The sequence below is a fragment of the Orbicella faveolata genome, unplaced genomic scaffold (assembly GCF_042242905.1).
Source record: "Orbicella faveolata isolate gen_17 unplaced genomic scaffold, um_ofav_v1 contig_34, whole genome shotgun sequence".
NCBI lineage: Eukaryota > Metazoa > Cnidaria > Anthozoa > Scleractinia > Merulinidae > Orbicella > Orbicella faveolata.
This window is the reverse complement of record NW_028301563.1, coordinates 34,514,581-34,529,622: the sequence shown is the minus strand read 5'-3', so window position 1 is coordinate 34,529,622 and position 15,042 is coordinate 34,514,581. Positions and strand designations below refer to the sequence as shown.

The 15,042-nt window shown below is 38.5% G+C and overlaps 2 protein-coding genes across 3 annotated transcripts; one reads left to right on the top strand and one right to left on the bottom strand.

Moving 5' to 3' along the window:
• Positions 1-3,640, top strand: LOC110060875 (cathepsin B-like). The gene is made up of 9 exons (XM_089271511.1): positions 1-306; positions 747-862; positions 1,433-1,548; positions 1,807-1,836; positions 2,157-2,323; positions 2,521-2,673; positions 2,795-2,882; positions 2,989-3,029; positions 3,423-3,640. The coding sequence occupies exons 1-9, from the start codon at positions 75-77 to the stop codon at positions 3,527-3,529; spliced, it is 1,050 nt and encodes a 349-aa protein (XP_089127637.1). The 5' UTR covers positions 1-74; the 3' UTR covers positions 3,530-3,640.
• Positions 2,950-14,504, bottom strand: LOC110060881 (serine/threonine-protein kinase RIO3-like). 2 transcript variants are annotated; one of them, XM_089271510.1, is made up of 10 exons: positions 13,978-14,504; positions 13,346-13,468; positions 12,526-12,621; positions 12,333-12,448; positions 12,045-12,194; positions 11,204-11,331; positions 10,924-11,106; positions 10,370-10,529; positions 6,269-6,547; positions 2,950-5,389 (listed from the first exon to the last, which is right to left on the bottom strand). In XM_089271510.1, exons 1-10 carry the CDS (start codon positions 14,183-14,185, stop codon positions 5,285-5,287), a joined length of 1,548 nt encoding a protein of 515 aa, XP_089127636.1. In that variant the 5' UTR covers positions 14,186-14,504; the 3' UTR covers positions 2,950-5,284. The 2 variants fall into 2 exon arrangements, with proteins under 2 accessions (XP_089127636.1, XP_020623350.2); XM_020767691.2 differs by having other exon boundaries at positions 13,346-13,505; positions 13,978-14,112.
• Positions 14,505-15,042: the final 538 nt, after the last annotated feature.

The window sequence follows — 15,042 nt, the reverse complement described above, 5'->3', positions numbered from 1 at the left end:
TAGTCCAACCTTCCTGCTGCTCTGACGCGGAATTTTTGGCTAGCTGTTAACAGTGCTAATATTGTTGCAGAACCATGGCTGTGTTATTTGTTTCTCTGATTGCCCTTCTTGCCTCATGCCAGGCAAAATATTTGCATGAACCACTCACTAAAGAAGCGATTGACTACATCAACTCCGCTAAAGGAATTTCATGGAAAGCAGACCCGGACTATCTCGGTTACGATGTCGAGCATTTCAAGAGTTTGTGCGGCGTCCCGTTAGATGGCAAGATCCCACCAAGGCCGATAAAACTTGGACTCCTGTCAGGTTAGTTAAATCACGGTAATCTTTAAATATGAAAAAAAGAACAATGACTTTGAGAACGTAGTAAACTTTATCTTCAATTTCTCGGCTTTTGATCATAGCTACGTAGCATATTTCATTTTACGCCTCCCTGCCTCCTTTAGACAGGGGAACGTGCGGGGAGAAAAATGAAAGTTCCATGATTTGCATAAGAATTGAAACAGCCTGCCCTCTTGAATAATTCAATTTCCGCAAGAAAATTCAAGAAGGAATGCAAAATAGTTTTCATCACATTATATGCTTAGTCACAGTCGTGCTGTTGGCCTGGCCTTGGCTCTGGGTTTCTGTGGCATTTTACCAACTTCTTAACAAATCGTCATAAGTGGAGGGGAAGGGGGTGGGGGGGAGGGGTTGTGTCGGTCTTTGTGTAATTGAACGCTTTTCTTTGCTGTTTGATCTTCTAGAGAAGACAGAATATGAAGCAGTTGAAATCCCAGACTCATTTGACGCCAGACAGGAGTGGTCCGAATGTCCATCAACAAAAGAAATCCGTGACCAAGGGTCTTGTGGAAGTTGCTGGGTCAGTTTGTTATATATATAGAAGGGAGAGTGAGAGGGTGGGAACTGGGGCGGGACTTGAGTGAGCTTTGCACCCCACCCCTACACAAGAAGTACCAAATCGCATGAATTTTTCTTATTTTGAAAAGTATCAAGATTTTCACAGGAACCATTACTTTATGTCTACCAGGAAAGAAGCTTGTATAAAAAAAGAAAATTACTCAGCAATAAATTCTTGACATCTGTTGAACTAACTTGAAAGAAATTTCTATACAGTTAGTAAGGGGACTGGAAATAAAACGCCTTTTTTTAGAAGCTGTCCTACCTAGTAAAAGCATATAGACGTTGCCTTTACCATTGATCTGAACTAGGTATTGATTTAAGGGTCAGGTCTTAGACTGTCTCAAATTTTTCGTCAGGTCATAAATAGAGTTAAGAAAATCACAGATCTTGGTCTTGGTCTAGGGTAAGGGTTTTGGAAAGCGGGCCGCACACTCCAACCCAATTTTTCCAATTTACCCCCCCCCCCCCGACCCCTCCGCCACCCCCTGCCCCTCCTCTGGAAGGTTAACACTGGGTAATAATTTTTCAGGCATTTGGAGCTGTGGAAGCCATGACAGACAGAATCTGTATCTCATCTGGTGGCAAACTAACGCCCCACATTTCTGCTGAGGATTTGCTATCATGTTGTCAGAGTTGTGGAATGGGGTAAGTGGAACTGTTTTTACTACAGGTTAATTTTAAAGCAACTTTCAGCTAAGTGAATTCTAGCAACAGAGGAGTTTAATATAGGAAACTTCAGACCAGGAAATGCACTGTTATTCACTATCAATGCCTGCTGAATGTACATTGCTCTTTCTAGTAGTGAACACTACAAGTGGTATGTTTTTCTTCCGACAGACACATTGTTTGCCCAAGAAAGGCTCCAAAATACTAATACTGAATTTGATTTGTTTTCAATCCTAGGTGCAATGGAGGATTCCCCGAAGCTGCATGGTAATAATTGGTTATTTATACGTAAAATGTTATCTTGAAAGTCAAAAGTAAAGTTGCATCCATTCTTTGAACTTCAACAAACTGATAGAAACATGTTAGGTAGAATTTTTTCCAAAAACAAAAATACCACCTATTGGTAAAAACAAACATCTTCACAGTTCTATCCTCGTACTTCAACACTAAATGTGAACCCAGTCAAATGAATAAGTAACTTTGCACAGTCAGAGCAACTCACAGAATGGGACAATGGCATCACTTTACCATTTTGTTCTGGGAGTTACGTTGTAAGCAAATGATGTACCAAGTTGTTTGCTCTACAGGAATTACTGGGTTGACTCTGGGCTTGTAACAGGAGGGCAGTACAATTCTCACCAGGGATGTGAGCCATATGAAATTCCGGCTTGTGATCACCATGTAAAAGGGAAACTCAAGCCTTGCAGTAAATCCATTGATCCCACACCACCATGCACAAGGAAGTGTGAGCCAGGTAAGTATCGTAATCACAAAAAATAAATACTACTGGCAGTTTGTACACATACATACACTCTTTGACTTTGACCTCGATTGGAATTTTTGTGTGATTGACCATAATAATTATTCTGTGGAGATCATTCTGAGACATGCCAAGGCATAACTGGTTGTCTCCACTGTTACTGACCAGCTTCATGTATGTTCTGCCATCAGGGTACAACGTTTCTTACTCAGATGACAAGAGATATGGAGAAAATGGTTACTCTGTAAGCAGTGAAGTGGAGAAGATCCAGACGGAAATCATGACTCAAGGCCCCGTAGAGGGTGCATTCACTGTCTATGCAGACTTCCCTAGCTACAGGAGTGGTAAGTGTTTCAATCCCATATTTGACTTACTAATTCTCCCAGCTCACCACCTTACATTTCTTATTACGTTAGTTCAGAGAAAGAAGTGACACGTTAGGCTAACAATGTTTCACATGTCTAGGCGTATATCAACACGTATGTGGAGCACCACTTGGTGGGCATGCCATTAAGATCTTGGGTTGGGGAACCGAGGATGACAAACCATACTGGTAAGAATATTCTCATGTACTGGAAGTTTCTTGAATTTTCATGAAAAGTGAAACATTAAATACATCATTTTGATTTTTTTGGTTTTTTTTTCAATTTTATTTTCAGGCTTGTGGCAAATTCCTGGAATCCTGACTGGGGAGACCAAGGTAAAATGTTACCGATACATGTTAATATGGTATTTACTGAGTTTGCCATCTAGATGGCAATGTGCAATTAGGACCATAACCCACAGAAATAGGATCTTTGCACAATCCAGTCACATGGTACGGAATTGATTATGCTGGGATGCAAGTTACACTGGGATTTCCTAAACAAAGGAACTCGTACCAGTCCAGCCTGACTTTCCTTTGATTTGAAAGTCCCACTGTGTAACTTGTGTCCCAGCATAATCAATTCTGTACCATGTGACCGGATCGTGCAAAGGGCCTATTAGCACAGGATGAGTGACTATGACATCACATGACAGTTGTAGCAAAGACGCCTGGAGAAACTTTGTTTTGTAGTGAAACTCACAAGCTTCTTATTGCATCTTCTGACAGGGTACTTCAAGATTCTGCGAGGCTCAGATGAATGTGGAATTGAGTCAGGCATTGTTGCTGGAAAACCAAAGCTGGATCAAGAACCAGCAAAGAGTGTTCTAGCTTAAACTTCTACATAAATGTATCAGGAAAATCTGGATGGCATGTAATGCTGATTTAGCTTGTGAAGCATTGATTCTGTAGCTGATAAATTGTTAATAAAAAAACTGATTGTACAATACTGTTTTATCGAGACAAACAATATAAAACCTCTTTAAAGGAGGGGCGCACAGTAAAACTCCTTTAAAAACAGTTAAGTCATAGGTTTAAAGAGAATGCTGAGATTGTGGTAAAGAAAGAAAGCTTGTGCAAGAGTAACAAAGTTTCAGGTGGCTTACTACAGTTTTGATGGATTATAACGGCCTAACTTCTAACTCTTTTGAAAAATGTCCCAAGATGTTTTTCCTTTCTCTATTTACTGTTTGCTTAAGTCTTTACCATTCTAGATGAAACTTGAACAATCTAAATGTCGACAAATGGCCAAAATTAATGACCAAGTACCTAAGGAGAGACTGGGCACTAGTAGGTCAGATGACTTTTTTCTCAAAATCCACGTGTATGACCCCACCTCAAAATTTCAGGAATAAGAAATTTGCTCTGAATTAACATTCATGTAAAGTAACATAAAAATCTGTAAGACAGATTTTTCACAATTTAAAAAAATGTGAAATCAAAAATACAGTCGAACCTCTGGTTGTGACCAACTCTTGTAAGCGACCAGTTTTCCAAAATACCAAAAGTTTCCAAGTCAAATCACTATATTTAGAACCTCTTGTAAGTGAGCACAACCACTTTTAGAGCTAAAAGTTTGAAATTTTCTTTTGTTTTTAACCTCCCGTAAGGGACCACTTGACAGATAATAGAGCAGAAGTTGGATGATAAGGTGTTGTAACATCGCATTCCTGAGTACTACAAGAGAGACGGAAATTTCTCAATGAGAAGTATGAATTCTTTTCACGAAATTGAATTTTTGCCTGAGTAAGACATTTAAAACATGGGGTAAGTCACTGCAGTTACCATATGCTAAGCTCTTGTAAGCGCTCTTATCATATCTAAGCTCTCGTAAGCGACCACCTCCCATTAGCGACCACCTAGGCTTGACATTTTGGGTGGTCTCTTATGGGAGGTTTGACTGTAGCTCAAAATCTGTCTTACAAATTTTTTTTAGATTTTGGCTCTAAACATGATACTCCCCTAAAAATCAACAGTTACTGTGAAATTTTCATCATTGGTTGCACAGTGGGTTTTCGAGCAATCCTCAATCAAAGACTGGCTTATACAACCTTGGACAAGAATTGAACTGTGCATGCCCTTTATTTATGGGCACACTCATGTGATGCCACGTATCGTGAGCAAGAAAGCAAGGGTAAATTAAAACTCCGTTACCAGTTGTTTATGGACCATTTCTGTCATATTTCATAGGCCCTAGGTTTAAACACATGTTTGAAAGCCGTTTGAAGCTATTGCTACGTATACCGAAGTGATTTAATGCCTTTCAAGCCCTGAAGTTATTTTCATTTTTCTTAGGGCTACTGGCGTCATTTTTGCACGTGTAACTAATGCCAACATCTGGCAGGCAATTGTAGCACACGCTACTGAGTCTTGGGAAAACTGTAGTAAGCCACATTAAATTGTTTAATTGTAATCTGGGTATGGGACCAGCAATAGAGTTCTGAAAGAGTCAGGTGTCAGCTAGTGAGCTGTTCTTGGAGTGTTGCCAAATAATTATTGAAAGCTGACTGAGGGTCTCATATCTCTTCCCTACGATTATGCAGCTGTCTTGTCACTGATTGTTTTCTGGTTAAGAGGTGTCCACCATCTCTTCACTGAGATTGTGCAGTTGTCTTGCTGAAAAAGTAATCAAAGTCATACGGTTCCAAATTTTTCCTTCCTCCTACAGAAAGTTCATGCTTCTCATAGGATTGAATCTGGAAAAGAATCCAAAATTACAATGTGATGGACATCCAAGCCACGGAATTTTAAATCTAAATGCACTCTCCCTGAACAGATAAACGTCAGACTCCCCAAAGACACTCCATGTATATATTGTCGGTCAAAATGAAATTCAGGATGAAATGGAATTCCTTTGGCTGTTAACCCTAACTACTGGTATTCGTGGATCATGAATAATTAGGGTTAGAAGACAAAGGAAATTAAGAATCAAAACTAGGTTGAAATCATTTTAACTTGAATTTCATTTTGACCTACAACATATCTAGCATGTGTACACCTTCCCCCTCCCCCGCAAAAAATTACGGGGAGGATAATCCTCGATGTGAATCTCATCAGTTGCCAGTATTTAATTTTCTGTACATCTGTAGCATAACTCGTAAATATGTGAGAATATTAGTCATTCTACGGCTTGGTGAAAACTTCTTGTGTGTGTCCTTGAGGCCAATCAAAAATGCATCGTTTCTGGTATCCACACAGTATTTGGAGAAAATGATCAATTAACCAATGAGACAACTGGAAATGTCTTACATAATGCAGATTAGTATCACAACCAATCACCGTACTTGCCAAACATTCCAAGAAAACCACCCACAGTGCAGAACACGATAAGTGCTGCCGCTACACAGACGCCCCTCTCCCCAATTTTTCTGAGATGGGGGAGGGGGGGGGGGGGGTTGTACAAACGGTACATGTATGGTCCACCAAGACTTTCTGTATACCTACTTGCAGTCCTTATTTAAACTTAAATGTAGTATATAAAACTAACTGCAAGAATAAACTTGATTACAAAAGGGTGAGATGCAAGCAAGTTTCACAAATGTACAAACAGCCTGCAACACGAAAATTTCCCATACCTGAGAGAGGAAGTCCTGATCTGTGCTAGGGGTGATATCCAGTTGTGAGACCTTGTTGAACAAATCATGAGCTGCTACAACATCAGGCACTCTGCACTTTGTGAAGAACTCAACGACATTTGTACAGTCTCTGTAGAGGAACTCCAATGCGTGGGGGTGCATTGGTTCCACAGACTGACTGACGTCTATGAACCATACTTTGTTATCATGCCACAACATGTTGTACTCACTCAGATCTGCATGGATCAGTTTGCATTTCTGGTACATTGTGCACATCATCTGAAAAAAAAAACATCAACATCACTTAATAACATAGGCACACAAGGCATGCAAGAGTTATTTTTTTGTGTGAAGTATCAGAGATAGGAGCATTCATGTAGCTGTTTACAGTAATGATTTGGTTAATTTGACAAGTTTTTTTGGTTGCGATGTACAGCAAGAAAGAAACTGGGAATTTATGATGTACATGCAATGCTACATCGGTCATGGTAAGATAGCTAAATACTGAGCCATAAAATGTTTGACTAAATAAACTACAGTAATCTGGCACGTCTCCAGATTAATCTAGATACCATCTTATTTTCTAACAGGCAATTTGATTCGTTCTTTGATACAACCCGCACTGTGATTGGCGTGACACACGCACATGCATAACTCCCTCACTCACCGATCACATAGCCCTTCCAACCCCCAAGAGGAATTTTTGCTCAAAAATACTCAAGTTAATTAAGAGACTTTTTAGCATTTTATACGAGTAATAAGTTTACCCTTTTTACAAAACAAAACACAACTTCACCGAAAATAGAAAGAAAGAGGGAAAAAACCTCTACTGGCATGTTGAAAGTCTGATTTAATTAAATTGCACTTTAACTTGGTGCCACACAGTCTTCTTGAACAGTTTTCATACTTTTTACCTTTAAAAATATCGGACCGAAATGAATGTCATCAAATAAAACTATTAAACTGCTACTGCAGAGACATAAAAACCGTCCAGAAATGAAAGCTTCTTTTTTTGTTTAACATCCTGGAAACAATAGCTGATAACTTGTCAGCTCTAATTGAATTTACTCCCTTGTGAAAAACAAGAGTGTCAAATTACCCTTTGTAACTAAAAAATAAAAATATCTTGTTATATTTGCATGCAGCAAGAACAAAACAATCGTTACCCCCACTTACTATTGTAAACATTAGAACTGTTTCAAATCTAAATAGTCTCGTCTCCTCTAAAACAGGTCCTAAGAACTAGAAGCAACGATTCGTGACCTCTAATTGAATTTACTCATTGTGAAAAACAAAAGTATCAAGTTACCTTTGTAACTAAAAATGAAAATATCCTGTCCATTTGCATACTACTAACTCATGAACTGTTTCAAATCTCAAGGCTCATCTCATTCATAACTAAAATCCTCAGCCTAATCCACAGAAAATGTCGAAATAAACCCAATATATGAATACTTCCTCCTCTTTTATAGAAGAATAAATATGGCTGTTCTGAACTCTACCGGGATCAAATCTTCTCACATACCATTTACCTTTACAACAAGAAATTTGATTGGCTGTTTATAGTAGATCCAATCTGACTGGTGTGACATACATACATCTCTCACTCACTCACTCATCCATTGACCTGTCCATAACATACCCGACGAGCTGACTAAGAGGTATTTTTTTTACAAAAAAATAACTCAAAATAGAAAGAAAGAAAAAAACCTCTCTGACACGTTGAAAGTCTGATTTAATTAAATGCACTTTAACTTGACGCCACACAGTCTTCAAAGAACATTTGAACAGTTTTCATACTTTTTACCTTTAAAAATGTCGGACTAAAATTAATGTCATCAACTAAAACTATTAAACTGCTACTGCAGAGACGTAAAAACAATCTAGAAATGAAAGTTTCTTTTTTGTTTAATATCCTGGGAACAATAGCCGATTGTAAGCTCTAATTGAATTTACTCCCATATGAAAAACAAAAGTGTTGAGTTACCATTTGTAACTAAAAATAGCAAACATCTCGTGGGAACAAGTGGTGACGATTCGTCAGCTCTAATTGAATTTACTACCTTGTGAAAAACAAGAGTGTCAAATTACACTTTGTAACTAAAAAATAAAAATATCTCATTATATTTGCATGCAATAAGAACAAAACAATCGTTACCCCCACTTAGTATTGTTAACATTAGAACTGCTTCAAATCTAAATAGTCTCGTCTCCTCTAAAACACGTCCTAAGAACTAGAACCGACAATTCGTGACCTCTAATTGAATTAACTCCTTGTGAAAAACAAAAGTATCAAGTTACCCTTTGTAATTAAAAATAAAAATATCTCGTGCCATTTGCCTACTACTAACTCATGAACTTCTTCAAAACTCAAGACTCATCTCGTTCATAGCTAGCCACCATTACACTGAAAATTATGCACTCTAAAACAACCCAATGTACGTATGTAACTGTCACACTTCCTCCAAACCGGACTAAAAATCACAAACCGGCAACATGCACTCTCTCTATATTTTTCAATTACCAAAGTCCTTGTGTTTATACATACCTTGTGTTTCTCACATACCATTTACCTTTACAACAAGAAATTTGATTGGCTGTTCATAGTAGATCCAATCTGATTGGTGTGACATACATACATCTCTCACTCGCTCACTCACTCACTCACTCACTCACCCATTGACCCGTCCATAACACACCCGACACGCTGACTAAGAGGTATTTTTTTTACAAAAAAATAACTCAATAATATCATAGTTGAACACAGCACATACTACACATGGTAGTCTGGCTGCATGTTCTGTGTGATGATACACATATAGACACTGTTAACATCACATTTTACACTTCTTTGCCTTCATTGCGTTCAACGATAGGAGAACGCATTCTAATCCAGTCATACCCACAGGTTCATGTCCCGTGATTTTCTGCGATACCAGATGATTTCAGGGTTTGGATGCCATTTTGGACTGACTTTGTGGCACACATGGCATTGGTCTGATGTGATGCCTCACTTTGAATAATAGTGAGGTCTTACATGAAGTGCTACCCGTGCATTTCCATGTGCTTTTCTTGGTTCATTGTTCTACGCAGGAATCGTGGCAGTTTTCCCCAAGGTTAGTGAAGTTGTGTTGATTTATTGATTTTATTAAAATGCCTAAAGGTACTTATCTAAGCACCAGAAAGCCATGTAGTGCTGTATTTTCTCTGAAACTGCACGGGTAACATATCGATTTGTGATCTGTGTTGTCCATCAGGAGTCAGCTGCTTTTCTTGGTGATTCCACTTCTCTGTGAGAATGAAGTTGCAAGGCTCGACCGTAATAGCTTGAATAAATCAACACAACTTCATTGACCGTGGGAAAGACAGCAAATATTCCAACATAGCACAGCAAATGACGAAAAGGAAATGGCAATGCACACCACTCAAGGATTTTCACTGCAGGTCAGCTTAATAGGCTCTTAATTGATGTAAGCCGGGTGTAAGCTTGCATGTTAACTTAAGTGAAAAACATCCATGTTTGGAAATAAACTTCCATGTACTGTTATTCTTTTTCTATAGTTATACACAGTATTTAACCTTACTAAATGATGCGCCGGCTAGAGCAATGTGACATGTAATGCCAATAAAGGACATAAGAGTTAAACAATACCCTGAGGAATACACTACTTGGAAAAACCCTGGAAAGGGAATGAGATAAATGGGCTTTAGTACGCGTTGCTGTCAAGGGTATGCTTTTCCAGCAGTCTGCTTTGGGTATAGGAATCAGGAACTGGCAAAACAGTCAGGGATCTTGATATAAAAAGAATTGAGCTTCTGATTTTTTTTATTAAATATAGTATGAAATATTATTTAATTCGAAATATTAAATAGAGAAGGTATTTCTGGTACTCAGCCTACAATCAGGTGTCCAAATACTAACTGAATATCCACTGCTATAACCCAAAAAATGTCATGTTCCTAGCAACACACCCTATCAAAAAATTGCTAGAGTACCCCCTTCCTCCCCCCCCGGTATCGAACGCACTTCACCAATCTCTGGTTACTACTAGTTTTAAAATATACATCTAATAGCAATACTTGTAGTTAATCACTTGGTACCTGAACACACTGTTCATAAGCCAGCTGTAACTGACGTGCAGACAGAACAGCATCTTTCAGTTTTGGCGCAGGTTGTTGATCTTTGCCTATGAAACTCATGACCAGAATATGTTTCTTCAAGAGCGCAACAGTAGGACACGCAATACCAGCTTTCTTCATCCTGTAAACAATAATAAACATTAATTACAATAACCTTTATTTAACATGGCTAAATGCACTTAGCTAAATAGCTACTTTACAGACATGCCAAGAATTTAAAAAAGCAACAAAAATCTATATAAAGTATATTTACAATTAAAACTAATTGATACATTTCATGCGCATTTGTTTGTTGACAGAGTCTGTGTCATCAGCGTTTTACTCCTAAAGCGAGTCAATGAGTCAACAGTGATATTTATGTAGCTAAGATATATTTTAACGTGTAAATAGTGTCCCCAATCATAATCATCATCATCATATACATGTCATGTTGTTAATAAAAAAAAAAAAACTAATCACATGAACACTGTACATTGATTGAAATCAACAAGAAAAACAGCATAAAAGAAACCAACCTGCTTAGATTACACATTTCTTTCTCTGCCCAGAGCCTGATTACCTTCCTGGGATTCTGTTTGCTGAAGCGATCTCTGAATCGATGGTCATCCTTGATATAACGATCCCTTGTCTTGAATTCATTCAAGGTTGTCTTGAACACTTTCACTGCACACTCCTCTGGCATGGGTTCCTCTTCTCTCCTTCAAATTCAAAAATGAACTAAAGTCAATGTCAGACCAAATAAATTAATTCAATTTTTTTCTTGAGAATATGCCTATCAAGACTAAGTTCACAAACCTTCCTCCATTAGCATGGAAGACGCATGCTTCTTTTCCTGTGCTGATACAGCCGTTCACGGCTTCCAGTACTTCTCCATTTACCAGTTTGTACAACATCAGTCTGGTCTTTGGATCTAACACTTGCTCCTGTAAACACACAATAAACACAGTCATTGAAATGGTGACTACAAAAATTATATAAATCTTGCTCTATAGCTGGTACTACAAGCCTTTCTCCAAGCATGGTGCCTTTTAGCCTAATTCAATTTACAGTACCAGGGCAGGAAAAAACCCACGTCCAATTACCTGGGGTGAGCAAATTTTAATTTGCGTTTGGGCAAGTGAAAAATGGAAGTTTGGTGGTCCAGTGGGCAAGTTAAATAAGCCTCAATAGTCTTGTTAGAGATAATTTCCAATCAAAAGCAATTTCAAAACTTAAGACTGCAAGATGAGAACAAAATGAATTTCATGAGAATCCATGTCAAAACCACGAAGAAACAACCGTAACAACAAGAAATCACTGCAATTGGAAGACTAGTAAGAATACAAAAAAAAAATCTGTCCATCTGTATATTACCTTTTTCTATGCAAAACAAAATTTGCAAGTCACTAATATGGTCTATCACTCATTATAGACAGTACCTAGTAAATGATGTAGTTGATAAGGCATGAACATTGCATGCCTATTGGGCAAGTCATATTTTACTGGGGGCAACTGAAAACTGAAATGTACTGCCCACTAGGCAGCTGGATTTCAATTTTTTTTCCTGCGAGTGCCCTGAGATCACCACCTCATTCTGGATGACATGCTTGTCCTAGATAACAACAATTATTCTCAAGTTCAACAGAGTTTTACGTACATGTGTTGAATGTTCTTTCTTTTCATGAAGTCGAGCACTCTGCCTTTCCTCGCGGTAAGAGTGTTGCTTCAAAGTGTTGAATACACTATTAGAAAGCTTGAGATCAAGAGTTGAACTGCCAACATCACCTGCTGCAAAACTTGGTGGGAACTGCAAAAGAAACAGGACAGAAAATGTGAAAACACTTTCATCAACAGATGCACAGAGCTACCGCAAGGACAAAAGCTGCCGCAATTTGGTTGCATTTGACTTTTAAAGCACAAAGGATTAATTAAACTTATAATCTACCTTTTCCATAATCTTTACATTGCGTCGTCCACAAACTGTTGAATCATGTTTGGTAATTATTTCCTTTTTCTTTCCAGGAGACTGTTTAGGTGGAGCTTTAGAGGGCCTCAGAGGATCTGTTGAGACATTATAATGATAAAAACCAGTCAGAAAGTCTAAGCTTTGTCAAATCATTCGGCGTGAGCTTGCTTACCTAAATCCTCATCATTCCAGTCATCTGAATCTGAAGAACTGGAGTCATCTTTCAGGACAGGATGAACATTGCGAAAGTTGTCAAATGATACTGATACTGAAAACAACCAAGACACAATATAAGACTGGTGCACTTCATCCCAACTCAACTTGTATTGTTATTTTTGTTGTTCTAATTAAAGTTGAGATCAGTACTTTGTTATTGTAGAATTATGTCAAAAGTTTATGTGAAGCTGCTATCATAACAAGTAAGTAAACTTGAGCTCTGTATAGCAAGCAGCAAAACCATGAGTTGTGCCACAAGTTACATGTACATGTCTCAGCCAGCAAGCAGTGCCTTGGACCACGAAACTCCAAACAAGTACGTGTGCTCACAGGGAAAGCAGACCTTCTCAAAATTTGAGTCTGACTGGACATTATGTCCTTAGACAAGACTTTTAACTTGTGAAATGGAATGTCCCTGTATGATGATACTAGGGATCAAGTAGCAACGTACATGTACCATTCAGGGAAGTAGTAAGCCCCTTATCACTTCAAACTGCAATATACAGCTGCCGATGACATTTGCAGATTGCAGACTGGAGACTGGTTGAAGAAGGGGGAATTTTAAACTAATATTGTATTTCCATTACCATCATCAATTGCTACAAGTAACTGTACACAGGCTAACCCGAGTTCTATTCAGTTTAACCAGACTGCCATTTAGGGCCTAAAATTAATGTAGTCTTCAGGCTACAAATATCATACACGCATTGTTTATTGTATAATGCATGCATGTGTATGCATAAAAACTCCACTTACAAACTGACAGCTGAAAATACCTTTGCTTTCCCCATTGTATCTCTTTTCCATCGAATCAATTGTACGATCATACTCTTTATCATATTCAAGCTGAATCATCTGAGCCAGAAGAAAATCATTCTCAGTGTCTGGACTTGTGCCTCCTGTGAACCAACACACAAGCCATTGAACTTTAAAAATCTGAAACACCATCATGGGTAGGCAATGTCAAATTCTAATCAGCAAATGTTCTATGAAGTCTTGTAACATGGTGGTCTGCAGTAGTTTGATCATGTCCAAAACAAAACTCCTGAAAACTGTAGATCCTGAAACCCATACCCCGAACTTCAGAATACCTGGCCACTTTATTTACATGTGCCGGTGTGCTTTCAAGAACGAGGTATATAACAATAGTTGCTATTCTTATTCAATGAGATGCTAATAAGTGGCCGGGTATTCTGGAGTTTAGCTCCCCATCCACCTCCCTCCATTTCCTCCAAATGAGTCAAACTGAAATAATTAAACAACTTCTGAGTTCAGCTTCAGCTTCCAGTTGATTGCAACACAAGCTCGAAACTGCAACTAAAAGCTAAGGTTTTGTCTACAAGTCTGCACGATCATGAATCAAAGCAATATTAAACCGCTTACAATAAGCAAAACATTAAATCATTACCTTCAAATGCGAGTCCAGATGGCACTGAGTTCGCCTGAAGATGATACCCGGACAAATAATCTTCCTTAGCTTGAAGTTCTTTCGCCACTTCTTCGTCCATAACAGTAGCAAGGGAACATGGAGTTACAGCTGGGCTTGTACCCCACGGACTTTTACTTGGTGTGTTTCCAATGGGAGTATTTACAACGATATTTTCAGATATTTCCATAATTTAAAATAGTCTTTTTTTTCAACTCTGTATAAATATTAGCTTAATTCAAAATTCTTATTGGGATTTTAGGCTGCGAACTGTCGTACACGTACAAAAATATGGAACAAATAACAAGATGTTGTCCAAGGATCGGATAATTACTGCACGTACCTAGGCAATAGATCCGTGAAAAACCAGAATAATTGTCGGTAATCTGATAACTGTGAAAGATAGGGATGAATAGGGTGAAAATCAGTAAAAATAGCTTATAAATACTGTACACCGACCAGATTGCGAAGATGAGAAAGGTTGTGATGCAATGTGACGTACTGCGCATGTTATGAAACTGGCACGCTCCCAGAGCCCGCGCTTGTCAAGGACGACGGGCGGAAGGAGTTGGACGAGAAAACCACCCTGCCACATCTCACAAAGGAGAACGAAATGGTGACGTTATTCAGCAGAACAGCAGAACAGAAAAGGCCGGAGCAGAATTTTAGCAGATCACGACAATGATATTATGTTCCTGATCACGAGAAGACGGTCTGCTTCTACAAGTTAATCGAGTACCAAGGGGAAAATGCCTTCGCGGGGCTATATTGGTCGATTTTTTTTTTTTGGTCAAGAAAATTAATGTCCGCGAAGTACAAGTTTGCATACTGTGAACACTAGGGGTTCTGTTATTTCATTGGCTCGCGGCTTTCAAGTTGACACATTCCTCTGTGAAGGCGTGATATGTTTATAAATCTTTAGAAGGCGAAAACTCGCACTCGTTTTGGGAGAGAATCCCTTCTCTTTAATTGAATTAATAGGGTATGCAGATTTGACGGTTTTCCATGAAATTTGGTCAGAACATTCACTGATAGATATGGAACAAA

Bases quoted from the DNA above. Each gene is read 5' to 3' on its own strand.
- LOC110060875 (XM_089271511.1), top strand. From the start codon at position 75: ATGGCTGTGTTATTTGTTTCTCTGATTGCCCTTCTTGCCTCATGCCAG. The intron at 1,549-1,806 runs GTAAGTGGAACT...TTTCAATCCTAG, and splicing joins TGTCAGAGTTGTGGAATGGG to GTGCAATGGAGGATTCCCCG. The intron at 2,674-2,794 runs GTAAGTGTTTCA...TCACATGTCTAG, and splicing joins CTTCCCTAGCTACAGGAGTG to GCGTATATCAACACGTATGT.
- LOC110060881 (XM_089271510.1), bottom strand. From the start codon at position 14,185: ATGGAAATATCTGAAAATATCGTTGTAAATACTCCCATTGGAAACACA. The intron at 13,469-13,977 runs GTAATGATTTAA...GTTGGTTCACAG, and splicing joins ATCTGGACTCGCATTTGAAG to GAGGCACAAGTCCAGACACT. The intron at 5,390-6,268 runs GTATGGGAAATT...ATTCTTTTCCAG, and splicing joins ATCAGGACTTCCTCTCTCAG to ATTCAATCCTATGAGAAGCA.